Source organism: Myxine glutinosa, chromosome 5, assembly GCF_964187855.1.
Source record: "Myxine glutinosa chromosome 5, kmMyxGlut1.1, whole genome shotgun sequence".
In the NCBI taxonomy this organism is placed as follows: Eukaryota; Metazoa; Chordata; class Myxini; order Myxiniformes; family Myxinidae; genus Myxine; species Myxine glutinosa.
The window spans coordinates 14068344-14095675 of NC_136265.1; the positions used below are offsets into that span (position 1 = coordinate 14068344).

General features: G+C 46.5%; 1 protein-coding gene across 8 annotated transcripts; it reads left to right on the forward strand.

The window, feature by feature from the left end:
* The first annotated feature begins 4049 nt into the window (after positions 1 to 4049).
* MBTD1 (mbt domain containing 1) lies at positions 4050 to 26671 on the forward strand. 8 transcript variants are annotated; one of them, XM_068117779.2, is made up of 19 exons: positions 4144 to 4262; positions 6444 to 6553; positions 7332 to 7380; positions 7636 to 7821; positions 9598 to 9731; positions 9865 to 9976; positions 15994 to 16076; positions 19502 to 19619; positions 19719 to 19853; positions 20056 to 20144; positions 20250 to 20535; positions 21977 to 22032; positions 22135 to 22239; positions 23487 to 23649; positions 23749 to 23831; positions 23921 to 24155; positions 24272 to 24349; positions 24442 to 24618; positions 24850 to 26671. In XM_068117779.2, exons 4-19 carry the CDS (start codon positions 7641 to 7643, stop codon positions 24942 to 24944), a joined length of 2130 nt encoding a protein of 709 aa, XP_067973880.2. In that variant the 5' UTR covers positions 4144 to 4262; positions 6444 to 6553; positions 7332 to 7380; positions 7636 to 7640; the 3' UTR covers positions 24945 to 26671. The 8 variants fall into 8 exon arrangements, with proteins under 8 accessions (XP_067973883.1, XP_067973879.2, XP_078633748.1 ...); XM_068117782.2 differs by lacking the exon at positions 6444 to 6553 and having other exon boundaries at positions 4050 to 4262; positions 25319 to 26671; XM_068117778.2 differs by lacking the exon at positions 6444 to 6553 and having other exon boundaries at positions 4058 to 4262.
* The last annotated feature ends 661 nt before the right edge of the window (positions 26672 to 27332 follow it).

Genomic DNA, 27332 nt, shown 5'->3' on the forward strand with positions numbered 1-27332 from the left:
CACCAGTCCGTCCGTCCTTCAGTTCATCAGTCAGTCCGTCAGTCCGTAAACACTTGAAACTTCTCCAAAACCGCTGATGTGATTGCGACCAAATTTCGCACAAATTATATTTATGCTGTGACTAAAGTTTGTTCACCGCATTAAAAAAAATCGGGGTCTAAGGGGGCTTACCGGGGGTCAAAGTTGGTCCAGGTTTGACCCCCCAAGATAGCAATTTGCTTTTTCCTCTGAAACTACACACACAATTTCGATGAAAGTTTACCACAAAATTCATCACCTGTGATGTACCAAAGTTTGTTCGCGGCATTAAAAAAATCTCCCCCTTTGGGCGTTTACGGGGGTCAACGTCGGTCCAGGTTTGAGCCCCCAAAATAAGAATTTGCTTTCTTCTGTGAAACTACACACACAATTTCGATAAAACTTTACCACAACCTTCACCACCCGTGATGTACCAACGTTTGTTCACAGCATTAAACAAGTTCTGCCCCTTTGGGGATCTCCGGGTGGGGGGGTTGCCCCCCAAAATAAGTATTTTTTTTTGGTTTGTTTGTTACAGTCTTATGATTATGTTCGTGTGATTCTACATGCTGCCCTGACTTCTAGCAATCATTGACATTGTTTTAAAATAACCTTAGTCAGTGCAGTATAATCTTTATTCTACCAGGTGAGCGCCTGGGGTTTTGCCCCTATGTTTATGTAATGCAGAGATGTTTTTGCAGATTTTCAAGCTTATGCAAGATGACGTATGGTAAATGATAGGGTGAAAAGGGCAGAGAGAGAGAGAGAGAGGATGTGAAAGAGCAGCAAAGCAAGATTTTAGGACATGTGAGCTAATGCAGTCCAGTCCAGCAGCAGTGTCAGAGTCGAGGGTTGAAAGAACCTTCTCGGATGCAAAGGATCGAGTCGAGGAACAGTTGCGTACACTAGGGAGGGACGGGTACTGAGAGTTAGGGATTGGGGACACAAGACTTGGAAGCAAACATGTAATTGAGGCATTCGGCCTTCTCATGAGCCGAGTCGGCTGTGGTGTCATTTGAAGATAGGGAAAGGATGGAAAAGGAGCATTCCCTAGAGACGGACTTAACAAGGTGCCATCAGGTTTTAGAGGAAGGAGACAAGTTTGAAAGTTCATTCTTGAGGTTGTACAGATGTTGTTTTCTGGATCTCCTGAAAGTAGAGAGCAGTACCATGGTACTATGCGCAGGAACACACTTGTTGCAGACTTTTTGGAATGCAGTGAGATTGCCTTCGGTGTGGATAAGCATTCCAGAAAGAGAAGGTAAGTTGTTTTAGAGCAGTTGCCTCACCACAGGAATCAGTGTACCATGGCCAGGAAGAAGGGTGGGATAACTGAAGACGAGATGAGATGAATCTGCACATGAGAGAGCAGGTTTCTGTGTAAGAATTCCCAGGCTGAGTTCACATCAAGGCCATTAGATATGGGAGACCAGTCCCGAAGAGAGATGGCTGCTTGTGGTCCTTGCCAATCTGCCTGAGTGATCTGCCAGACTCGCTGGTGTTCAGGCATCTCTCTGAGAATAGGCAAAGATGGTGATTTTGATGTTGTTGAGCAGGAGACATTTGTGGGAAAGTTCGCATTACCAAGTCCAGAAGGGAGGATTTGCCATTGGGAGAAATTCAGGTTGGAAAGTTCACAGATTGATTCAGTCCCATGGAGTCACAAAAGTCCTTTGCTGATGTGCCATGGCTGGTGAGAGGGTACCAACACCCAGCCACGTTGTATGTGGTGACAATTGAAGTCACCAAATATGAGGAAGAGAGTTGGGATAAATATAAAGGGGCAGCTAGGTTTGCAGTAGGAATTGAGGAAGGAGTTGCGGCTTTTTTAGGTTAACTTAGGGTGGGGAAGTGATGGAATTGAAATTATGATTTCCAGGCAGGAAAATGGAATTTCAGGAAGGGAAAAGTTAAACATATTCTACACCAATGCCTGGAGTTTAAATAATAAGGTGGAAGAGTTTAGGCCAAAGTAGATAGAGGAGTACGAGGTAGTAAGTAGTTAGAGTAAGTGAGACGAGCTTTAATGAGGAGAGCAACTGGAGGACAGAATTCGAGGATACATGGTGTATCGGTGTGATAGGAAGGAGAAAAAATCTCCCGCGATGAAGCTAACTCCAAGGGCCTTTCACTCACTCACCGCAGGCAGGTTGGTGGTCTTTCCGTCTTCTACCGACTCCTCTCTGGCCTTGCCCCCCCAGCCCTCTCTGGGCTCTGTCCCCCAAATATTCCTACAGGTCGCACAAGATCTGCCTGCAACCCTCTTATGGTTAAACTGCCAAAATCAAGACTCTCTGCTCACCTTCACTCCTTCATTCCTCTTTTCTCCCGCCTCTGGTACAAACTCCCTCACTCCCTTCAATCCCACTCCTCCCTCCAGTCTTTAAAACAGCTGTTCACCACCATCTCTTATCTCCCCCCATCCAAAACCTTGATCTTTTCTAACCCTGTTAATTCACCCTAGATCCAATTTTTTGAAATACCGACTGCTTTCCTGGAAGTTCTAGCAGTGTCCATGTGTTTTATACCTCTCCCACACCCCTCCCCCACCCTTCCCATGCCTCCTCCCCCCTCCTTCCCATGCCTCCCCTCCCCCTTCCCATGCCTCCCCCCCCCCTTCCCATGCCTCCTCCCCCCCTTCCCATGCCTCCTACCTCCCCTTCCCATGCCTCCTCTCCTCCCCCTTCCCATGCCTCCTCCTCCCCCTTCCCATACCTCCTCCTCCCCCTTCCCATACCTCCTCCTCCCCCTTCCCATGCCTCCTCCTCCCCCTTCCCATGCCTCCTCCTCCCCCTTCCCATGCCTCCTCCTCCCCCTTCCCATGCCTCCTCCCCCACCCCTTCCCATGCTTCCACCCCCCCTTCCAATGCCTCCTCCTCCCCCTTCCCATGCCTCCTCCCCACCCCCCCCCTTCCCATGCCTCCTCCCCACCCCCCCTTCCCATGCCTCCTCCCTCCAAGCCCTCTCCCTCCCACAGATCTCCCGATGTCCCTGCTCTCCATCTAGCTCTCCCGCTCCCTTTATCTTATGTTTTATGTGTAAGTTTGTCTTTTTGTGATCAATGTTAGCTCTTACACGAGCCTCGATCTTGTATACAAAAAAAAGTCAGGGAAGAAGGACCTGTGGTAAGAGAATTGAGAAGTGTATTGATTATGGGGGATTTTATCTTGCCAGGGATAGATTGGGTTCAGGAACAGGAAGGGGCAGAGAGGAGATGAGGATTTCCTAGATCTAGTCAAGGATTGCTTTTAAGAGTAAGACCCTTTAGATTGTTTCGACACCCTTGGACATTTACATCCTTCAGACCCTTAGATGCCTTAAGAGTTAAGACCCTTTAGAACACCAAGACATTTAAAGACCCCTAAGGCCCTTGATAACCCGAAGACAATTTATAACCCTTAGACCCTTGAAGACCCCCCCCCCCCCCCCATTTACACCTTTTCAGACGTATCCACCTTTGACCTTCACAACAACCAGGAACCATTATTACCTTTCATTTCCGATTTCGGACATCTTTCGATATAATCGACACACAAAATACACCACACAAAACAAGTCCTGGCGAGGGTCTGCATTCTCTGATTGGTCTTTTAAAGTTATTGGTGTCATGGTCATGGTTATAAAAAAAAAAGCGCGGAGATTACAAACCGTGTATACCAGAAATCCAATAAACACTGCAGCGAACTATACCGCCATGGCCGAAACTTGCGCAAGGAACAGCAGAAACGCTCGAAAAGACAATGATGGTTCCAGCTCCACAAAATGGATCTTCTTGGAGAATTTTCTCACACCTTATAAATTTAAGACGACAATTTTGAATGATTAAAACGGGGTTTTGAATGTATTAATCGCGCGTGCATTCGGCTGTTGTGTTGCTGTCCTCGTCACACGTTTAATAGCGTGACGTCACTTGATTAACGTGCCGCAGTATCACCTCTATGATTGGTCGAAAGCAGTATGAGGATTGCTGTGTGGCATCCCCTCGGCCAATCATATGGCACGTTTTCCTGACCACGCGGTGTGGGCTTGCTGTTGGCGCATGCGCAGTGTTACCGTTAGGGGAGATTCGTTTGTTGTGGGAAGTTGTTTCCTCAGTTTTGGTTTTTTCTTTTGTTTTTCTTTTTCTTTTTTTCGTTTATTCCTTGTTTTAATTGTCCGCTCTTTTTATACACTTGATCCTCTTTATTAGGACCCACGTGCCCTTCATTTGGAGACGATCTTCGTTTTCAATGAAACAAACTATGGTCAGAATCGTCGTCGGCGCTTTGTCCCTTTATTCGTCTTTTTCTTCTGTTTCTCTTTGTACGGTTTGTTCAAGTGCGACCGTTGTTGTCTTTGGATGCAGTTTCCTTCTCTACTTGGCTGATAAATGAGCATAGGGAATGATGAATTGATGATTGTTGTTGTGGTGGTGAAAATGTTATACTTGTAGTACAGCTAAAAGCTTATGATAACGACTAACGTTTGTATTCATTTACCACACATTCAGATTCACCAGTTTAGTGTAGGCCTATAAATAGTGTTAGAGATGTTTAATTATAACGATGTAAATTGAGAACGCCGACGTGGTGTGGTGCTGACCGGGCAGACGTGGTGTGGTGCTGACTGGGCCGCTGTGGTGCTGACTGGGCCGCTGTGGTGCTGACTGGGCCGCTGTGGTGTGGTGCTGACCGGGCAGACGTGGTGTGGTGCTGACCGGGCCGCCGTGGTGTGGTGCTGACCGGGCCGCCGTGGTGTGGTGCTGACCGGGCCGCCGTGGTGTGGTGCTGACCGGGCAGACGTGGTGTGGTGCTGACCGGGCAGACGTGGTGTGGTGCTGACCGGGCAGACGTGGTGTGGTGCTGACCGGGCAGACGTGGTGTGGTGCTGACCGGGCAGACGTGGTGTGGTGCTGACCGGGCAGACGTGGTGTGGTGCTGACCGGGCAGACGTGGTGTGGTGCTGACTGGGCCGCCGTGGTGTGGTGCTGACCGGGCAGACGTGGTGTGGTGCTGACCGGGCCGCCGTGGTGTGGTGCTGACGCCGCCCCCCTCTCCCCCCAGAATTTCCATGTTTTAAACGCACACCATGTTAAGGTGTATAGATAGAGCAGCTTAATACGTCCTTCCAGGCATGGCATTCTAATTACAAAAGAAACAAAGAGCAATCGGAGATTGAAGACCCTCGCCAAGATGTCTTTTTAGTGGTTTAAAAAAAAGGCTTTTGTGTTGGTTAAAATTAATATGGCGGTCGAACCACGTGACTGATGATGTCATCATATATTTTTTTTCCCCTCCGTCAATTTATCCCTAGATGACGCTCAATAAATTTCGTCGTGATCGGATTAAGTTTTGTACTTGTCGAATTGTTACGTCATAATGGAGGCACCGATGACATCATTAACATATTTTATTCCACATCGAGTTCTTTACAATGAGCCATGTCTGAATTTTTCTATGCAGCGCTTTCGAAGATAGTGAGGTGCAATGTTTCTTGGTTTTTCAAAGATGGCGCCCATACCACGTGACCTATGATGTCGTAATTATCATTAAAAGATTCTACAGGTGGAGTTGCACCTATGCTGAAATTTTCCTGTCAATCGGGCCAACAGTTGCAGAGAAAATCGTATTGATTCTGTGCAGACAGACAGATGGACAAACGGACTCCAATGCAATACCTTCTCCTCTGACGAGAGTAATAACAAAGACAATGATAACATTGTAACAAAGCATTAAATAATTAATACTAATAATAATAATAATAACAACAATAATAATGGTATAATTTGCCAATAATAATATACCGAACGTATAACCCCCTTCCTGGCCCAAGCACATTTGCGCTTTGTGAAAGGCAACCTAACGCTCCAGCACTACAGCAGGCAGGTATCGTACCCAGCAGGCAGGTATCGTACCCAGCAGGCACGTATCGTACCCAGCAGGCAGGTATCGTACCCAGCAGGCAGGTATCGTACCCAGCAGGCAGGTATCGTACCCAGCAGGCAGGTATCGTACCCAGCAGGCAGGTATCGTACCCAGCAGGCCGGTATCGTACCCAGCAGGCAGGTATCGTACCCAGCAGGCCGGTATCGTACCCAGCAGGCCGGTATCGTACCCAGCAGGCCGGTATCGTACCCAGCAGGCCGGTATCGTACCCAGCAGGCCGGTATCGTACCCAGCAGGCCGGTATCGTACCCAGCAGGCAGGTATCGTTCAAGGCCATGAAGACCCTGAAAATTTGGTCCAATGGACCAACGGGCCCACTATTGTACTAAAGTCCTTAGCATGGTCTGTGTGCTTGCTGCATAGGTTGTACATGGACACATCATTGTAATGAGTGGCACGTTCGAGTGAAGTTGTCCTTTGAGTTTGTACACCTATCGGAGGCGCTGTTGTTAACTGCAGTGACCAGAGTAAGGATGTCCTGTTTTCTGTCCTCCCTTCTAGAAGCGGGTGGGCACGAGGCGGAGCAGCGGGGGACCTTCAACTGGCTATAGTATGACTGTTCCCCTCCCCGTGTGAGACGAGAGATCCAGCTACGTCCATAACGATTGGCGGCAAGTTGCGCTGAGAACGATTGGCACACGCCGCTTGGAGCCTCCATTGCAGAATGGTTGTGTTGCTCATGGTTGAAGGCGACGGGTCGACGACTCCCTGATGTGACTTTACTGGTGGTGGGAGTAGGTCGCATATAAAACCCCTGGGTTATCTTGCTTTCAGGTAGCAAAGCACAACACGCTCCCTGCCGGGCCTATTCCATATTGTCTCGTGCCCATAATCTTTATTTATTTAATAACCCCATCATCCGTTCTCTGTGTGAACCATAATCTGCAATCGGCTTTCCACATGTTGCTCGTTTTGGCTCGATTGACTATTCCTGGGGGCTTAAATCGAGTTTACTTTAATCCAGATAACCTGCGTTGGGTTAACGATTCCTGTCCACACCACTCGGGCACGTGATCGACCACATTGATCTCTCAGCTGGGCCGTCTCGAGGCGAGGCCTCGGAGTGTGCATCGTCCTGCTTAACGCCGTTCGCCGCTGTAGGACAGATGAACCTGACTGTGCCTGACCTGACCTGACTGTGCCTGACCTGACCTGACTGTACCTGACCTGGTGGACCTGACCAGGTGGACAGGTATAGGACCTGACTGTACTTTTGACTACATGGACTGTTTTCTGAGTTCTGGTCTAGGTTCTTGTATATTTTCCCTTGTTATTGGAAGCTAAACGTATTCTCAATCACATGTATGTTTATCATTTTGTTTTTTCGATTGTGACAGTTTGTTTATTAGTAAAACGATTTACATTTCCCATTCTTGTGCCCTTAAACAGACTTGTCAACAGCTGGTTGAAGCTGCGGAATAAAGCTGGTTGAGCACAGGTAAGGGGCACGTATTTTGGCTTCGCGTGACTCACAAAACTGTCTTGTTCGTTTCATCTATATATTTGTTGCGTGACACTTGCTGCTGCTATCCACTGCTTCACATGAAAGATTCGTATTTGATTTGTCTTGGAGTGATGAAACCGAGCTGCATTTTGCATCGAGCACCACCTTGTGCTCTCGCTACGATTCTCGCGTGAAATGCTTCCATCCTAGCTGAGGCGTCCGGTTCTTTGTGGGTTGGTGTGACTTCAGTGTGTATGATGGAGAGCGCCGAGAGTTCGGACGATCGTGGAAACACCTCATCGAGCTCGGAGGAAAGCGAGGATGATGTTACCTTGTCGCTGGTCACCGGAGGTCATGTGGTAACGCCACCTGGGCTCCCGCTTATCAAGACTAATGGACAGGTGTACACCTACCCTGATGGAAAGTCAGGCATGGGTATGTTTAGTCCCCCATGTTGAGTAAAAAGCGGAGTTAAGCAATTGGTTAATTTTGTCTGTCTGTCCACAAATGGCGGTTTATGATCGAGGAACAACTTGATTAAACGGAATGCTATATCTTTATTTTTATAATACTTGGGCTAAGGCTCATAATAGAACACACGCACGACACACGACACACACTTAGCACAGCCACTGAGCTTGGGGGAAGTGACGTCACTACAGTCAGCTGTCCAACCAATGGGTGAAGAGCGATATACATACAAACATACATGATCACAACACTTGCTCCATTATATATATATATATATACTAGCTATAAGCACCCGGCATTGCCCGGGTTCTTTTTGAATGAATTTACTACTATAATTCAGCTTTTACTCACGGCCGTAGAAGATTGACTACTAAAATGCAGCTCAGCTTTTAATTGCGAAATGGGCCCAGCCCGGCCGAGGTGGCCTCGACCGGCCTCGCCACCTAGCCTATGACCTTCCCGGGGCCCATCCCGACATTTTTTGTATTGGAGGTTTCCTCCTATCTTTCACCGTTCAGGAGATTAGCTTGCGCAGACAAACAAAAACTTTCTTTTATAATATAGAGAGAAGAGATATATATATATATATATATATATATATATATATATATATATATATATATATATTATATTTAAATAACATTAAACTGCTTTTCATTTTAAGAAAGACTGCATGGCAAGTTCATCTCGAGAGCCTGCAAAGGAGATGAACTGTTCCAGTACTTTCTAACTCTACCGAAGGTTCCGTGGAAGCGAAAGTCTCCATAATTTGAAAAAGTGATGCTTGAGTAGCAGATGCTTGAGTCCTGCTTGTCGGTTTCTCATTAGCCCCATGCTTTTTGAAAAAACTTGGAGGATATAATATTGTAGTCTATGTCTGTCCGTCACGCTATCTCCTCCGAAGCGGCTGTGCAGAAATTCACCAAACTTGGTAGTTATGATCGGCACATGGGAAGACGGTGTAAGGGCAGTGTCAGTTTTGGTGCCGCCCTGTGGGTTAAAAGGCCAACTACCAAAAAATGTAATTACGGGCACATTTTAAAACTTTTTTTTTCAATGAAACTTTGTATATGCAATCAACGTTGGGAAGCGCAAGAAACCCGTGACGATTTTTTAGATTTGATCCCCAGTTAATTTCCCATTGGGTGGGGACTTGGCATTACAGGGGTCAAAATGGGGGAAAGATACTCAAAATTTGATATTTGGTCATTCCCGGTGGATCTTTTTTGCCATCTTTCAACTCTGCTTTCGGTGGAAAGCTTGGGAATTTGCGATGGCGTGCCATTGACTTCCCCTAAGTGTTTTTGAATTTGTTTTTCTGCCTCCTCTCGTGTTCTGCTGTGCATGGTAATCCAGATCCCCCACCCCACCCTCCTTCCCATCCCTTCCACCATTAGTTTCTCAGAGGAGTGTAAAAACGGTTTCTATTCATTATGATGCTTGGGCCTTTAAACACGGTCAATATAATATCTGGGTTAATTTATTTTTTAACTGCAGTTAAACCGAAATTATATTTCAGCTTGAGGTTGAGGCCTTTGATGGTAAAACTCGGATCCATTCGGATCATCGGTGGAAAATAACCATTCAGATCATCGCATCGTGGTATTTATCAGAGTTCCTAGCAAGTGCAGCTGCAGTTTGAGGAATTGTGTTTTTAAATTGCATGAGAATCTTGTATGACAGTAGGCTATCGTTATGAGTAATTGCTCCACTGTGATGGTCCCACAAACGCTCCCTCAGCCACTTGTGAGATGTGTGGCATGGTGGGCGTGCGGGATGCCTTCTACTCCAAGACCAAGCGCTTCTGCAGCGTCTCGTGCTCGCGAAGCTACTCGTCGAACTCGAAGAAAGCCAGCGTGCTTGCAAGGCTGCAGGTACGAGTCAGGACATGCGCTCAAATCTAAAAGATGTAGAAAGATCGTTGCTGTTTCGGTGCTCTTTTTATTATTCCTGCCAGCCGCAACTTTGAACCACGGATGATTTTTGTTTTCTTTGGGATTTGTGCAGGGGAAATCACCAAGCAAGAAAGCCAAGGTCGTTCACAAGACACCATCGTCCAAGCTTGCACCCAGTGGCACCATGCAAGCCGGCTACCAGAGCCAAGTCAAGCGCAAGGCTGGTGAGCTATTTTATGAGTGTGACCATGTGACCTTTTCACTTTGTGCCACTGCGAAATCTTTTTTTTTTTTTTTTTTTTTTTTTTCTGGTATACAAGATCGAGGTTCATGTAAGAGCTAACATTAATCACAAAAAAAAAAAAAACCGACACACAAAACTTACAATAAAGGGAGCGGGAGACAAGATGGGGAGAGAGAGGGAAGCACACAAGTACAACAGCAGAGAACAGGGACATCGGGAGATCTGTGGGAAGGAGTGGGCTTGGGGGAGGAGGCATGAGAGGGGGGGGGGGGGGGGGATTTGAGTTTGAGCAGAGAGTGGAGTTTGGCATTGAGGTGAGGGGGGTCGGTGGGGGGGTGAGGTATAAAACACATGGACACTGCTCTAGGACTTCCAGGAAAAGAAGTTGGTATTTCAAAAAAGTGGATCTGGGGTGAATTAACAGGGGTAGAAAAGATCAAGGTTTGTATGACAGAAGGGAGGGGTGAGGGGAGAATTGAAAGGGAGGGGTGAGGGGGAGAAACATTGATTACAAACTGGGTTTATTGTGATTTCCAAGTTAGCGGTCCGTTTGAAAACGATAGAGGAGGGGTGGAATGAAGGAGAGTTTGGAGAATGTAGGGAGGAGGAACTGTAATGGATTTAATTTTCTTTTGAAATGGAATGTATTGAAGAGGAAATTGAAAAAAGCCTTTTAAACAGGAAGAAAAACAGCATGTTTTAATAAACCACTGAATAAAACACTGCAGGGGAAAGTTTAGACATATTTAAATAATATTTAAACAAAACTCTCAAAAACAATCTGGGAAAAGTCCCGAAGTGAGGACGTGTATTTGAGAAAGGACAAAGGATTTAATGAGTGGAGGAAACTAGAGTTGGAAAGGCTGGAGAGGTGGAAGAAAAGGAGATAAAGGGGGTGGTGCACAAGGCGAGACGAGGGGCGAGAGAACAAGCACGTGACCGCGAGGAGAGAGAAAATGAAGTTTTTTTTTTTTTTTTTTTTTTTTTTTTTTTTTTTAATAAATATAAATGTATTTAAAACGTCAGACAAAGGGTAAGATGTTCGTGGGAGGTAGGGAGAGAAAAGAAAATCAAAGAAACGAGCGATTAGTGAAGGAAAGAACTTCTATTCAGAAAATACCGCTAGAGCGGGGGTTAGCCTTGCTAACCTCCATTTTGGCAATCTTCTCCATTTTGCCCTTTTTTCTGCATCTCCCCTTGTTAACCCCCTTGCCCGCATTTCTTCTTACACCATCTTTAGCCAAGTCTTTTTCGGTCTTCCCCATCCTCGACTTCCCTCTACATTCATTTTCATCACTCTTCTCAACCAGTCACTTTCATCCTTCCTCAACACATGACCAAACCATCTCAAACTGTTTCTCTTCACAGCATCAATCACAGGCTCTATTCCCATCATCTTTCGCAATTCATCATTTGTCTTCCTCTCTCTCAACGATACTCCGCACATCCACCATTCGCATTTCCACCCTTTCCAGCCTTCTTTGCTGCTCTACGTTCATTACCCATGTCTCGCTCCCATAAATCATAACACTTCTCACACATGCAGCATACACCTTTCCCTTCAGCTTCAACGACACTCCCCTCCTCGTCAGCATGCCACTCAGTTCCCGAAACTTCTTCCATGCACATCTCACTCCAGCAACCGTTGCCGAGTCTGATCCACCTTCTCCATTCAGCATGTCTCCTCGGTAACAAAATGTTTTCACACCTTCCAGCTTCACGCCGTCTCCAAGATCCAACTCAACATTTCCTCCATGTGCAGCTCCCTCTGTGCACACCTGACACTTGAATGTAGCTGCCACACTGGTTAATGACCCTCTCAAACCACGACATTTTTGATGAACCCACAGCGCACGTTGTCCATTGAATGGAATTCACTCCGACACCCTTCCTGCACACAGCACACGGCCACTTCCCAGTTCTTTCCACCTCACCACATGCTTTACCACTTGCCATCACCTTCGTTTTTCCAATATTCACCTTCAGACCTTTTTTTTTTTTTTTTTTTTTTTTGTGTGTGTGTGTACAGAGTCGAGACTCGTGAAAGAGCTAACATTTATCAAACAAACAAACAAATCAAACAAACAAGCAAACAAAATATATAAAAAGGGGAGCGGTCGACAAGATGGGGAGAGAAGGGGAGGAAGCACACAAACATAACATTTGAGAGCAGGGACATCGGGAGATGTTTTTGGAGGGAGAGGGCCTGGGGGGAGGCAGGATAGGTATAAAACGCAAGGACACCAAGGACTTCCAGGAAAGAAGTCAAAAGTCACCTCAAAAAAGTGGATTTGGGGTGAAATTAGCGGGGGTAGAAAAGATCAAGGTTTTGGATTGGGGAAGATAAGACATGGTGTTGAACAGCCGTTTTAAAGACCTGGAGGGAGGAGTGGGATTGAAGAGAGTGAGGGAGTTTGTTCCAGAGGCGGGAGAAAAGAGGAGTGAAGGTGAGCGCAGAGAGTCTTGATTTTGGCAGTTTAACCATAAGAGGGTTGCAGGCAGATCTTGTGCGACCTGCAGGAATATTTGGGGGACAGAGCCCGGAGAGAGCTCGGGGAGCAAGGCCGGAGAGGAGTCGGTAGAAGACGGAAAGACCACCAACCTGCCTGCGGTGATTAAGTGAAAGGCCCTCGGAGATAGCGTCATCGCGGGAGATTCCAATGATTCTGAACGCTTTGGTTTCAACAGCTTGAAGACGAGCTAGGTGTGAGGCAGGAGCACCAGCCCAGAGGGGAGAGCAGTACTCCATTGAGCTGCAGATGAAAGCCTTGTATGTGGTGAGGAGCTCAGGTGTGCCAAGGAAGGACTTCGCACGACGGAGGATGCCCAGTTGGCGACTGGCTTTGGAGGCCAGCTTGGAAATGTGGTTTACCCAGGAAAGATCATGGCAGATAGTGAGACCCAAAAGCTTGAGTGACAGAACTTCTTGGAGAGGATTATTCAGAAAGTGGATGGGAGGGTTGTCCAGTCGGTCTTTTCGGAGAGACATCGTAAGAGGGTGAGATTTGTCAGGATTGAAAGACATGTTCCACTTGTTTGCCCAGTCTGTGATTTTGTCCAGGTCTGCAGAGAGTGAGGAGGCTGCAGACTGCCGATCTGAGGGATGAGGAATGGAGCGGCAGAGAGTGGAGTCATCAGCAAAGAGATAGAGAGGATTTTCAAGAGAGTCAGAGAGATCATTGATGAAGACCAGAAAAAGCACAGGGCCCAGAACACTGCCTTGGGGAACTCCAGCCTGAACAGGAAGAGGAGATGAGAGAAACCCATTCAGGGCCACACGTTGATGACGACTAGAGAGGAAGTCCGCCAGCCATGCGTGGAGATTTCCATGGATACCAAAGGAGGAGAGTTTGGTGAGCAGAGCGGGGTGCCAGTCCGTATCGAAGGCACGTGATATGTCGAGGGAGACAGCTCTAATTTCCTGTTTGGCATTGAGGACCTCCATCCATTGTTGAGACAGCAGAAGCAGCATGTCCAGAGTAGAGTGACCTGGTCTGAAACCAAATTGATGATCAGAGATCAAGCCATTGGAGAAGAGGAAAGATTTTGTCTCCATACATTCCTTCCACTTGTTCATCTTCTCCTTCAGTCCATCCATACTTTCTGCAATCAACACCAGATCATCTGCTTACAACAACTCCCACGGTAAACCCTCCTTTACATTCCGAGCCAGCATCTCCATCACAGCTACAAATAGCGGTGGACTTAGTACCGACCCCTGATGCACTCCCACCTTCACCTCAAACTCACCACTGTTCCCGTCCTTCGTCCTTACAGCTGTGCGCGCTCTTTTGTACATTGCCATCACTACTCTGTTCAACCATTCCTCCACTCCTAACTTCCACAATGCCCATGTCACTATTTCATGTGGAACCCTATCGAATGCTTTCTCCAGATCAACAAACCCAAGAAACAACTTCTTCCTCTTCTCCATGTACTTCTCCTGCAACTGCCTCACAATATAAAGCACGTCTGTCGTTCCTCTTCCTGGCATAAATCCAAACTGCATTTTGTCAATCTTCACTTTCTTCCTTATCCTCCTCTCCAACACCCTTTCCAATACCTTCATTCCATGCTCCAATAACTTTATCGCTCGATACGAGCCACAGTCCAGAGGGTCACCTTTCCCCTTGTATAGAGGGACGAGGGTACTCGGTTCCCAATCCACTGGAATGCGGCCTTCTTTCACCACCAGATTGCAGATCTCTGTCATTCTCTTCACACCCCAATTTCCCGCTGCCTTCGACATATCTCCCACAGCTCCCGTCGGCCCTCCCGCTTTTCTACTCTTCATTGCTTTTATCGCTTCCTCAACTTCCTTCTCGGTTATCTTCTCTGCCGGTCCTAAAACTGGGTTCCTCTCCATGTTGCCATCACATTCATTCTCTGCATTCAACAGTATTTCCATATATCTCTTCCATCTTCCTTTAATTCCATCTGGGTCCACAACGATTTGTCCCACTTCATCCTTCAAGCAACTCACCCCCATCACATCACACCTCTCTTTCGCCATCTGCTTTGCAATCCTGAATACCGCTCTCTGACCCTCTTCCAAATCCAAGCGTTCTCTGAACATTTTCCTACATGCCTCCTGCGCCTTTGCTACCTCTTTCTTTGCAGCCTTCTTGACTGCCTTATAACTTTCATGCTCTGCCCTTTCTGCCCCCGTACCCTTCGCCTTCTGCCACTCCTTGAACTTCTTCCTCTTCTCGTCGATCTTCTTTCCAACTTCATCATCCCACCACCATGTTTCCGAGTGCCTCGGTGGTCCTTTTGTCCATCCACATACCTTACCAACGGCTCCCAACAGACTATCTTTCATTGACATCCAACCACTTTGAAGCTCAACCACATCATCCTCTACCATACTCAGCCTCTCTTTTAATGCCTCCCTCATGTCGCCCATTTCAACCTCCACACCTTCATTCTCGGTTGGTACTTCACCCACCGAGCTCTCCTCGCACCTTTCACCCTTATGTCGCAGACAACAAAGTAGTGCTGTGAAACAGCCTCCTCCCCCAGGATCACCTTTGTGTCCAAAATTTGTGAAACAGCCCCCTATCTCGCCTACGCACCAGCAGGCAGTCAACGGTTGTCGTTGACCCATCTGACGTGTATGTAACAAGCGTATTATCGTTTCTGGAACTGAGTATTACAAATCAACAAATCAGCTCCGTCAGCAAACTCTAAAATCCTTTCACCTTCTCCATTCCTCACACCATATCCGTAACCCCCATGAACTCCCTCAAAACCATCCATACTCCTTCCCACATGTCCATTTAGGTCTCCACCTACCACAACAACTTCCTCATCTTTCACGTTTTCCATCAGCTTCTCTATTGCACACCAGCACTTGTCCTTCTCTTCATCGCTTCGACGAACCTGCGGAGCATATCCCGAGATGACGTTCACCAAGAGCGTTCCAATCATCATTTTCACCATCATCAACTTTTCACTCACTCTAGTCACTCACCACACTGTCTACAAACTCCTCAGAAAACAGGACACCAGCACCATTCACGCCTTCCTGGCACCCTTGCCACACAAACTTGTATTTCTGTCCCTGCCTACCCTTCACCATTCTCACACCACTTCCCTTCCATCTCATCTCCTGCACACAACATATGTCCACTCTTCTTCTGACCAATACTTCCACCACTTTTCCTGATCTCACTGTCATTGTCCCTTTATTCCATGTCCCAAACCTCAGAAACCAATCTCCACGTCGGGCATCAGACGTTTCGTCATAAATGGAGTGATTTCCACCCTTGCTTCGATCGGGTTCCCCACCTTGAGTTTTGACGAGAGAGAGCCCCCAAAACATGTATTTTTTGTTTGTTTGTTTAAAGTCTTATGATTATGTTAGTGTGATTCTACATGCTGCCCTGTCTTCTAGCGACCATTGAAATTGGTTTAAAATACCTTTAGTCAGTGCAGTATACTGTTTATTCTACCAGGTGAGCACCATGGGTATTGCCCCTATGTTTATTGTTACAGCAAAGACTGTGGAAGGATTTGATTGGGGTCGTTACATCTGGAAGAATAACTTCTCTGCTGCCCCCGTGAGCTGTTTTAAACATGTGAGTGTGTCCATGCCACCCTTTGAATATATATATATTTTTTGTATTGTTACGAAGCAAAAAGCGCAGTTAAGCAATTGGTTCACTTTTGTCTGTCTGATGTCTGTTTTATATTTTGAACACAAATCAAAAACGAACTGGTAGTTTATCAGTACTTTGGCTCTAAATTTGTCCCGATTGCAAATCATTCCCAATCGATCGAAAATCATGTCTCGTGGTTAAACAAAATTGAAAATCATTCCCAACAGGAAACTTACTGTTTTTGAGGGCGTGTTGAAGGACACAAACAACAGGCCTGATAACTAATGTAACTTGTTAAATAAGGTGGTGTAAACTTGCAATTTTTTACCTGTGACATGTCGCAGGTCGACAGGAGCTTCCTGTTGCTGTTGTTGTTGTTTGGGGTTCTTTTTGAGTGTCGATTTTAGAAATGTGCAGCCATTGGTCAGACAGCAGCCGGACCACACCCACATCTGTTGCTGGCATCTGTTGCCGAGATAAAATATGGCCGCCATCTTGTTTCCTGTTGGGCCTAACAGACCTGTCGGGCTCTGCTGATTATACACTGCCTGGTTTTGTTGTCAGATTTTGATTAGCTTTGTTTGGGTCGAGTGCTATTGACTATGAGGTACTTTAGCGTGGAAGGAAAAGACATTCTAGGCGTTCGGAATCCGAGTGAATCCTTTATTACAACCAAACCCACACGTCTCGCTTCCGGTTGCACCCTCGATCAACCCGAGCTCAAAAATATTGTCGTGTCACCTGACAATTAAGATCATACTGTGATGGATAGCCGAACCGGCCTTAACTCCCAAGGCGACTCCCAAAAATGGCGGTTATTTTTAGAGCGGGAAGGACGAGATTCGAGATGCTTAACTGAACGGAGCACACAGGTTTATTCTGAAACGACAAGAAATAAACACGACAATAGAATGCAACACAAATGATTTCATGAAAATAAAGTAGATACGACGCGGACAAAATAAATGTTGAGGTAAAAACTAATTTCTACAGAGGTACCTCACAAACCAACTCGCAAAACACGACAGGGGAAAGATAAAATAAAAACAACGATCTTCCTTTTTGTGCCGGCACTTAGCTTGTCCCAATGGTCCTTTTTGTAAGGCCGGCGGTGGTTGATCTTGAGCCACCCGTGCGGGGCGCTCAAAATGGCTTAGCTGCTGCGCGTCAAAGGCGCTTGCTGTTGTGCCTGTGGCGAGCTCGTGAAGACTGCCCCCTTCCTCCTCCACTGCCTGGGCGAGCACAACGCGGCCTCCAGCTCATTGGTGAGTCCAGGAATGGACCGCCTCTTTTGAATGCCGCCAACACAGCCAAGGCTTCTCGCTCTCCTCAAAGCGCACACAGAAATCTGCCAGCACACAAAATGGCCAGCTTCTTGTCTAAGGAGAATACACGCACTCTTCTTCCTCAATCCTGAGAGCCAATCGCTTCCCTCCGGGCATAGCCTGCCCGCCTTCCCAACTGCCCACTGATTCTCTGCTCCTTCTGCGCGGGGCCCCCGCCTTATTGGGTCCATGGGGTAGGGTGTAGTTCGACCAGTTCGTTCTTGGCTTTTGTCGGCAGTTGTAATTTATGGGTGTGTCAGCAAATCGTTTCGGGAAAATTACAGGTGTGACGCACTGGGGAGAATCATCCTGAAACCCTACCACAAATTAGCACGGCATCATCCCCGTATGATACACAATTAAACAACCTTAAGCTACACTATCCTTATTTGATACATCAAAATGCTCCTACACGTTACGTGGTCCATGCTATTTCCTATACAGTTCTACCTCTCCTACGGTATTCTTTTATCTATCCCCCCCACCCCCCATAAACGTAACAATACCTTTTTGTACATGAAAGGCAAAATTATGCCGCTACAGGACCTCTGAAAATCTAACCATATGACGAATGATAGTAAAGTTTATTCAGGACATTCAGGATGCACAGTGATATCTAATTAATTTTTTTAATAGCGCAATAAATGCTTGTTTCCCAATTTGCCGTTGCAGCATTTTGTTGCAGGTTGTGACCACAGTGCGGTCATTCTTGTTTTTTTTTTGTTTTTTTTTGTTTTTACAGCGTTTTAAAACTTTATTTTATTCAAATTTAATTATACACTTGAACACCTGGAACAGAAATCATGTTTTTTAGCACTTTCAAAACCCTTCCGGTTAGCAGTACTTGGACAAAATATTACGTCATTTTACATCATCACGACCATTCAAATTTGCCGCTTGCAAACGCTGCACATGTCGTTTCTCAAGACTGCATCGGGTAAGGTGGTCTGTGAACTCTCCAGTTAATATGACTTTTTTAAAGTGAGATTGTGCTCCAGAGTTTGTTGATTTTTGTTTATTCCTCTTTTTATTCTTGTCCTTCTTTTGAACCCCTTCCCCACTTCACTGTCTTTTCTCCCTCTCGCTACGTGCACAACGCTTCTTGTACGACCCCGATTGTCACTGCTAGGTTGTTAATGCGAGTTTAATTCTTGTGAATAATGATGGGGTTTGAGTCTGCAAACCTACTACGAATAACAGCTATTATTATTATTATTATTATTATTATTATTACACTCGCCTCAAAGCTGTCTAGCTCGGGTTATAAACTTCCATCCTGGTGTTTCACAGGCCCGGTGATTCACCAATGTGTGTGCTGTCCCTTGGATGGACATTAAACTGGGTGTCCCATTTGCCGACATTAATTTGTGGACATTAAAGACCTCACGGTGACCTTCGCGACGAGTATGCGAGTTATTGTCGGCATCCTGAACAAATTACAGATTGCTGCCCTAACTACTGCTGGGAAGACATTGACAAACCACCCTTGCCAATAATTTGCTTCAGCTGCACCGACGCTCTGTAAATAGACTTTGGTACATCAGAATCAGTAACTATTATTACTATCGTTGCTACCTCAGCCACCGAAGGAGGGCGGAGGTTGTGTTTTCATCCCGGTCTGTTTGTCTGTGAACAGGTTATCTCAAAAGGTTGTGGACAGATTTTGACAAATGTGGTGCAAAGGTTGGGTGTGTGATAAGGACGAAATGATTAGATTTTCGTGAAGATCCAGATCTGGCTACTAGAATTTTAAAAGTGATTCTTCACCATTGAGAGTTGGGGCCATGAACTACATTTAGCAGGATATCTCAAAAACGATGAGTTGAGAAACGAGGTGAATGAATTGGTTCGGCGATAAGAACAAGCGATTCGATTTAGGTACAGGTCCGGATCCAGATTTGTCCTATCATTGGGGTACGTAACTGTTCAGCCTGGTGGAGGTATGCTCTCTATCTATCGAGTGCCATTCTAGTTATTACTGTTATTTCTCGCTCCCGCTTTTGATTGCGGGTTTAAGTAAACAAGCTTTGTTTTTTCCCAATGTTAAAAGTTCTCCATTTTTTTTTTCCTGTGCTCCAGGCACCCATGGCTGACCATTGGGCAGACGTGATGGATGGTATCAAGGTTGAGGTTGTCAATCGTGATTGCCCATTGCCTGATAAGGTCTTCTGGATAGCCTGGGTCGTTAAGTTGGCAGGTCCGTTCCACTGCGGCAACTTCTCTTGGCATTTGTGAAGCTTTGGAGCTTCAAGATGTTTTTGTTTTGATTTGATTTAATTTGTTTGTCATTTCAAAGGCTACAAGGCACTGCTTCGTTATGAGGGTTATGAGGGCGACTCGAGCAAGGACTACTGGTGTAACCTATGTACGCCTGACGTCCATCCTATCGGGTGGTGTGCGACCAGCAACAAAGCCTTGGTGCCTCCCCAAAGTAAGTGTCGTGTTCTCTCACTGGAAGGTGACTGTGTGTGAACACTTGTTAATGGGACAGTGACTGGCATGGCACGTGGCACGTCAATTTTATTCACAATTCCTGATGTTTTATTGTATGAAACGTAATATATTTTGGCCAAGGTCCTCCACCACTCTCGCCCTCATTTCTGCTAACGTTCCTTTTCTTCGCTATCATACAGCAATCATGCATCATTGCTCAAACTGGAAGACGTTTCTCATCAAGAAGCTCACAGGGTCCAAGACGTTGCCTGCAGACTTTCAGATGAAGGTAAGCAGTAGTATATGAGCATGGCGAGCGCCCTCAACCGAACAATGTCGTGCTACAACGGGCTGCTCTCCCTCTCTGACAGCATGATGTCGTCCCCCTCTCCAGATGCAGGAGAGCCTAACGTTCCCGTTCAAGAGCGGCATGCGTCTCGAGGTGGTCGACAAAGCGCAGATCTCTCGGGTGCGCGTCGCCATAGTGGACCGCGTCGTGGGCGGGCGCTTGCACCTCAAGTACAAAGACTCTGATGTGGGGCCCTTTGCTCCATTGGGGTTGGGCGATGGCACGTTCGGGGGAGAAGTGGAAGTGGAAGACTTTTGGTGTCACATGCAGAGCCCGCTCGTTCACCCTGTCGGATGGGCACAGTCTGTTGGGCACAAAATGAAGCTGTTGGGTAAGGCAGGGCTGAAAACCACGTGTGGAGTAAATTATAAATGTTGACTTTATGGTATAGCCGCTGCCATTCGCTTCGACATCTGGCATTATTACTTTGTACTGAATGAACTGAGAGGACATAAGTGGAAATGGAATACAAAGTTCAAAAACTGAGGTCCCACTTCTCATTCGATCATCAAATGTTTCACTTCACATCCTTGTTTGAAAAAGTGATGAAAGAATAGAAGAATAGAATGATCGTTTTAAGGCCATTTTCCCCCGCTAGGGCGGGGGTTAGCCTTGCGGGCCCCATGACAATCATAGTTCCCTGTTTGAGGCAATGTTTTTATGGCCGGATGCCCTTCCTGACGCCAACCCTTGGTCACGCTTTTACGACGCGCAGGGATACCGTGTACCTATTCTAAATCGGGGTACACACCGTGATCATTCATCCCAGCAAGCTGGTACTCAATTAGCCGACCTCGGAAGGATGACAGGCTGATTCAACCCCCCTGGCGTTAATTCAGCGATCGACCGGGATTCGAACCCAGGATCCTCGGATTCCAAGCCGGCACCCTAACCGCTAAGCCAACACCAGCCAAAAAAGTGATGAAAGCTGCATCATTTTAACAGCGAATGAAACTTCGGTGAATTTCACAGCAATTTCCATGGAGACCGTGGTGTCTTCCCTTTGAGGATCCCTGATTGGCTGTGAAATGTATGCGATGTAAAGTACAAGTTGGCCAATCATGGACCAGATAGTCAGTTTGAGTTATTTCTTTATTTATTTTTCGTTGTTGTGCACTCGTGGGCGGGTTTGTGGCATTCAGCGTTCTTTGACGTCCACCGATGAATGCTGGCAGACACGATGCCCAGTTTAACGTCCATCCGAGGGACGTCACACATTGATGAATCGCCCTGCCTGTGAAACACCGTGGTGACAGTTTGTAGCTGGATCGGGATTTAAACCCAGGCGAGAAAGCTTGGAGACGAGTGTGCGTACCTCCGTCCTCCACACCATCCCGTGAGCCCGGTAGTTTGGTGGGAACGGTGCATAATGGAGCACAATGTGCCTTTTGCCTTTTCTGGATTGCTTGGTTGAGTGAACTGGAGGCACAATTCGGACACCACACCACATAACGCTTGACGCTCATTGGTCAACTGGTGACTTCCACGCATGTGCAGCTCAACTGGAAAAATTAAAATCGCCCGAGTGAGAATGTGCAAGACACTCATTAAAAAAAAATTCACACCTGTGCAAGAACCGTTACTTTTGGATCGCCATGAATACCCAGACACAGAATGGAAACTGATGAGTTTGTTCAAAGAATGTACCATTTGACTACATAAAGTGTCTTTGTGTATCCGTTTGTCCATGTCCATGTAACCTGCAGCCTACTTTATCAATTACTATTGATTAATGTTTAATCATGAATGTTACTCTGATCGTTTTACTGTAGGTGGGGCCAAGAAGCACAACCACGACATGGACGCAGGCCACTACCTTTTTCCCACGGTGAGTGCTTTGGTAGCGCAGGGAGAGGTTGCCATGGTGGCGAAGATGGTTATTGATGTTTGTTTGGTTTTTTTTTCGGTGCATTTTGCACGCTCGGTGCAGGTTAAGGAAGCCGCCAACAGTGATGAGCAGTTCAAGGAAGGGATGAAGCTCGAAGCTATTGACCCCCTCAACTTGTCCACCATTTGTGTTGCAACAGTTAGAAAGGTGAGTAACGGCTCTGGAGTAATTTGATTTAGCTGCTTGGGGAAACCAACACCAGGCTGTATTTATATATGCATCGTCAGCAACAAACAAAAAAACTACTGAACCAAACCCAAGCAGATTTTGCATGTTGCCTCATGATACCAAGGATGGTTTCTGTTGGGGTGGTATATCTGGGGGGGAAGGGCTCTGCCACGAAGTAGAAGTGATTTATTTTTCTTCTCACGCCATATACAAGCAGCAGGGATGGTTGACGAAGATGGGTGACACGATGGCCTAGAGGTGACAGGAAGGTTGAGGACTTGGGGTTGCATGGGTAGAGTTGGGAGGGAGCATGTAGCGAGAGAATATTGAATTTCCATGATATATTTCACTATTCCTTGCATTATGTTGTTGAAGTCCCATTTTACATTACGTGAAGTTTCTGTGGATAGAAGAAGAAGAAGAAGAATCACCTTTAGAGGCCATTTTTCCCCCGCAGAGTGTGGGTTGGCCTTTTTTGGGCACCGTGGTCGCCTTTTTGAAGCAATGTTTTACGGCCAGATGCCCTTCCTGCCGCCAACCCTGTTAGTCACCTCTTTCGACACACAGGGAATTACCAGCAAGCTGATACTCAATTTTCCGACCTCGGAAGGATGACAGGCTGAGTCAACCCCCCTGGTATTAATTCAGCGATCGACCGGGATTCGGACCCAGGATCCTAGGATCCCAAGCTGGTACTCTAACCGCTAAGCCAACACCAGGCTTTCTGTATCCTGTTCCCACGTGGATGAATGATCGTTTTAAGGCCATTTTCCCCGCTAGAGCGGGGGTTAGCCTTGCGGGCCCCATGACAATCATGGTTCCCTGTTTGAGGCAATGTTTTTATGGCCGGATGCCCTTCCTGACGCCAACCCTTGGTCACGCTCTTACGATGCGCAGGGATACGGTGTACCTATTCTAAACCGGGGTACACACCGGATCATTCATCCCAGCAAGCTGGTACTCAATTTGCCGACCTCGGAAGGATGACAGGCTGAGTCAACCCCCCTGGCGTTAATTCAGCGATCGACCGGGATTCGAACCCAGGATCCTAGGATCCCAAGCCGGCACCCTAACCGCTAAGCCAACACCAGGCTTTCTGTATCCTGTTCCCACGTGGATGCCTGTTGGTTATTATTGCTGAAGGTTACGAGTTGAGAATTGAGAACGCATTGCATGACTACCGTGTGATACAAGCGAGAATTTTACACAGAGCTCTTGATGTACAGGTACTGAAAGACAATTTCCTGATGATTGGCATCGACGGGATGGAAGCGGCAGATGGAGCAGACTGGTTCTGTTACAATGCTTCTTCGCCTTCCATTTTCCCTGTCGGATACTGTGAGCTCAACCAGATCGAGCTGACACCCCCACGAGGTCGGAGCACTTTGGGTGAATTTACTGGAGGTTTTGAAACACCCACTTGTCTAAACTTGTCGTGCCAGCGGCGTGCTATTGACATTTTTTGTGCGTGCGTTCTTGTGCGAGTAGGCTACAGCAAAAGGCCTTTCAACTGGTTTGAGTACCTCCGGGACACGAACTCTGTTGCTGCACCCGTCGGCCTCTTTAACAAGGTGCACTGGTTACTTGGGCACCAGACCAAGGCTTTCGGTTAAAGTGTAGGACGGCAATAGCAAAGAGGAAATTATCGCCTTTTCCCCAGGAGCTTCCTAAGCATGGCTTCTCGGTGGCCCACAAGCTGGAGGCCGTGGACCTCATGGAGCCACGCCTGGTATGCGTCGCGACGGTGGTGCGTATCGTGCACCGTCTGCTGCGCGTGCACTTCGACGGCTGGGAGGATGATTACGACCAGTGGGTGGACTGCGAGTCTGTGGACCTTTTTCCGGTCGGCTGGTGCGAGATGGCGGGTTTCCAACTGCAACCGCCCACATCCCCAGGTGAGCTGTGGCCGACGTCTGCATGCGGTTGACCATAAACCGTTTCCTTGACAATAAACCCGTTGCAATAATCTGTGTTTTGTAATTTATTTATTTGTTTTGGTTTATTTACACAGTGCCTGCCATTACACATCCCATTGGTGTTAAACAGAAGAAAAAGGGAAGATCCCAAGCTTACAAGGGTCACAAAAAAAGTGAGTGCATGATGTAGACCTGCACGGCCATGAAGAGGGACCGACTGGAACTGCAGACGTGTGCCACGTGAGCTGTGCTGTGTGCGTTGCAGAGAGAAAGGTCTCCATTGGACGGCGCCCGCTGCCCTATGCCAACCTAACCTCGCCGTTGGAACCCAATCCCAGTTCTCTGTACCCTGGAGATGACGACGTCACTTTTAACACCTTTGCTGGGCAAACACCAAGTGATGTTTTCCAGCCAACTGGGATGCTTGATGGGAGTACTCGGGGTAAGTCCCATATCTCCTAAAAACAAAACATTAATTTCCCCACCGGCCACCCCCACCTTCTCCCCCAATAGTACAAAAGGGGTCATTTGTTTAAATGTTAAATCGATTCCAACAATTTTTTTTTATTTTTTACAACATTCAGCATCCCTTGCCTTTTGGCCTGATTTAGTGCTAGGAGGTCCTTGCAGTTGTAGCATCACGAGCAACATAGGTTCATCGTCTCCTCCATAGACCTGACAGTGAAGGATGAGACCGAGTTGTCGTCTATGGCTGTCGCAAGTGAGCCGCCCCTTCCTGGCAGTCAAAGCGGTTTTGAAGTCCTGTGAGCAAATCGGTCACCCAGCACAGAACAAAAGAAGTCTATTTTCACAAGAAGACCTCTTTTGGTTCATCTGCACCCCATCTCTTGGCGGTCCCTTTATCTTGAAACGTTTTGGTGTTTTAGTTTCTGGTTTATTGAAAAAAAACGTTAAAAAAAAAAAATTCTTTCAACATTCGACACAATCTTCATTTTCTGGTACATGAGACTTTGTTGTCGGCAGCGAGCAGGGCTGATCTCCTTGAAACATTGTCTAGAAGAAGAAGAAACCTACCTGGAAACGTCTCTCGTGCCTATTTTCCTTGAAGTGGGACATTACTGGTTTGTGACGTTTTCCGTTGCGGCATGCTTGTTCATTTCAACTCTCCGTTTTGTTTCCAGCTCTTGCTGGAGCCCAAGGGACAGGTGCTGGAGCAGGATCGTAGTATTTTGGTTGCTCTTGGAAAACAGCTCTAGGTGAACCGATGCCTTGGACCACTCGGAGCCGTTTTCCAAGGGTTTGTCACGCTGCTTGAAGCTACAGACGATGGTCCAGTCGAACATCCTTTTCTGTTTGATATTTCCTTTTTTATTATTATTATTAATATTGTTGGCTGTTTGCATAACTTGCTTGTTATTATTATTGTTGTTGTTTTTATTGGTTCGCCTCCTGGTTGTTGGGGATGGACTCCTGCTAACACTGCGACATTTGGTTGTAAACAAAAAAAAAACAATTTTTTTTCTCTCTTTTGTATTGTAGTGTAAAAGTAAGCACTTTACAGTAGGCCTGTGTAAATACCTCATTCGGTAACTGGCTGGTCCATAATGTACTGGGTCGTGACGTCGTGGTGATGATGCATCCGTGCTCGATCATTTTCCGGAACGCTTTTGCAGGAAGAAAAGGGGATTTGTATTTTTCGGTTTTGCGACGATTCCGCCATGGTTCCACCAATGTGGCGCCACACTATTGGGTGAATCGGCAGTGTGGTTTGGTTTGGTTTGGCTCGTCGCGTCCACAAAGGCGAATCGTGCCACGATCTGAGGAGCTCGTTCAAATGTGCAGTCGGAGTTCCGCCACCATGTTCGTGGCGCCGCACTGGATAAAGGTCGTTTTGCATTCGATGTTACAAACGCACTGCTGAAGCTTGAACCACAAGGGCCTGTGCCGGGGCAGTGCCATCTATAGTAACGCCGTTCCCTCGTCCAAGCGACCCGTTTGTTAATCTGAGATGCCAGACCGGGCCTCCACGACCACTTGGCACGACTTGTGCCGATTGCGACACAAAAATAGATTTGTTGCGAGTGGGTTTGACTTGTGTGCCATTTTTGTTTTCCTCCATGGCCCACGCTTGTGAATGTGAACGTTTGAGTCGTTGCTGGCGCCAAGTGGATGATCTTTATATATTTTGATTGGTATTTCTTTTGAGGTTATGTCAAGGGCTAACGCTGCCAGTTGGTTCCCAATCTGCTTGGTTGGGAAGGAGTGACGGGGAGCACAAAAACAGCAAACCTTAAGGATTTTTATTTTCAATGTTGTGGAAGATTTTTTTTATTATTTTTATTTTATTTAAACGTCAATGGAGGGATTGGGTTTTAGCTGCATTTGTCTCTCACTGCATGCCATGGTGCATATAGTTTTTATATGCTACAACAGCTGTAATGATCTTTAAAAAAAACAAAAACAGAGTATTTCTGTATGAAAAGGTGCTTTCTGTATCCTGTTCCCATGGCAAATAAAACTCAACTTGTTTTGCAGTTTGGTGTGTGATTTAGATGTGTTGGTTTTAAACAGGTGTTCATAGCTTCCTATGGGCTGGCAGGATGGCGTAGAGGTACGCACACTCACGTCTAACCTGTCTTGTCTATGTTAAAATTCCGACCCGTCTATAAACTGTCATCCTGGTGACGGGTGTGCCGTCCCTCGGATGGACGTTGAACTGGGCGGCTTGTCTGCCAGCATTCGGTGGACGTTAGAGTCCACACTGTCCTTCACAAAGAGTAGGCGAGCTAGCGCCGGCAACGTGACCAAATTGAAAACGCGTACAGATGCATTCAAAGTACTCTGCCCCCATGCCAAATAAATGAATATCCTCCAGTGCAGCATTGCCAATGGCGCCATGCAGCTCGGAGACTGTATTGGGTGGGAGAGGTGTACAATAATTGATTGATTAATTAATTGCATAATTAAAATCAATAAACAGTAATCATAAAATATTTTCTTAATCAATTGGCTGATAGCATACCGAAACCACTCGTGCTTCATCTGAAGCTGTAACTTTTTGAAAATTAATTAAAAAGTCATTAATCAAAAAAATTAAATAATTGAATAATCAAATAATTAATCGATTAAATGATGAATCAATAAATCAAAAATATCCTTGAGCCACATCACTTGGTCACTGTCGTGTGCAAATAT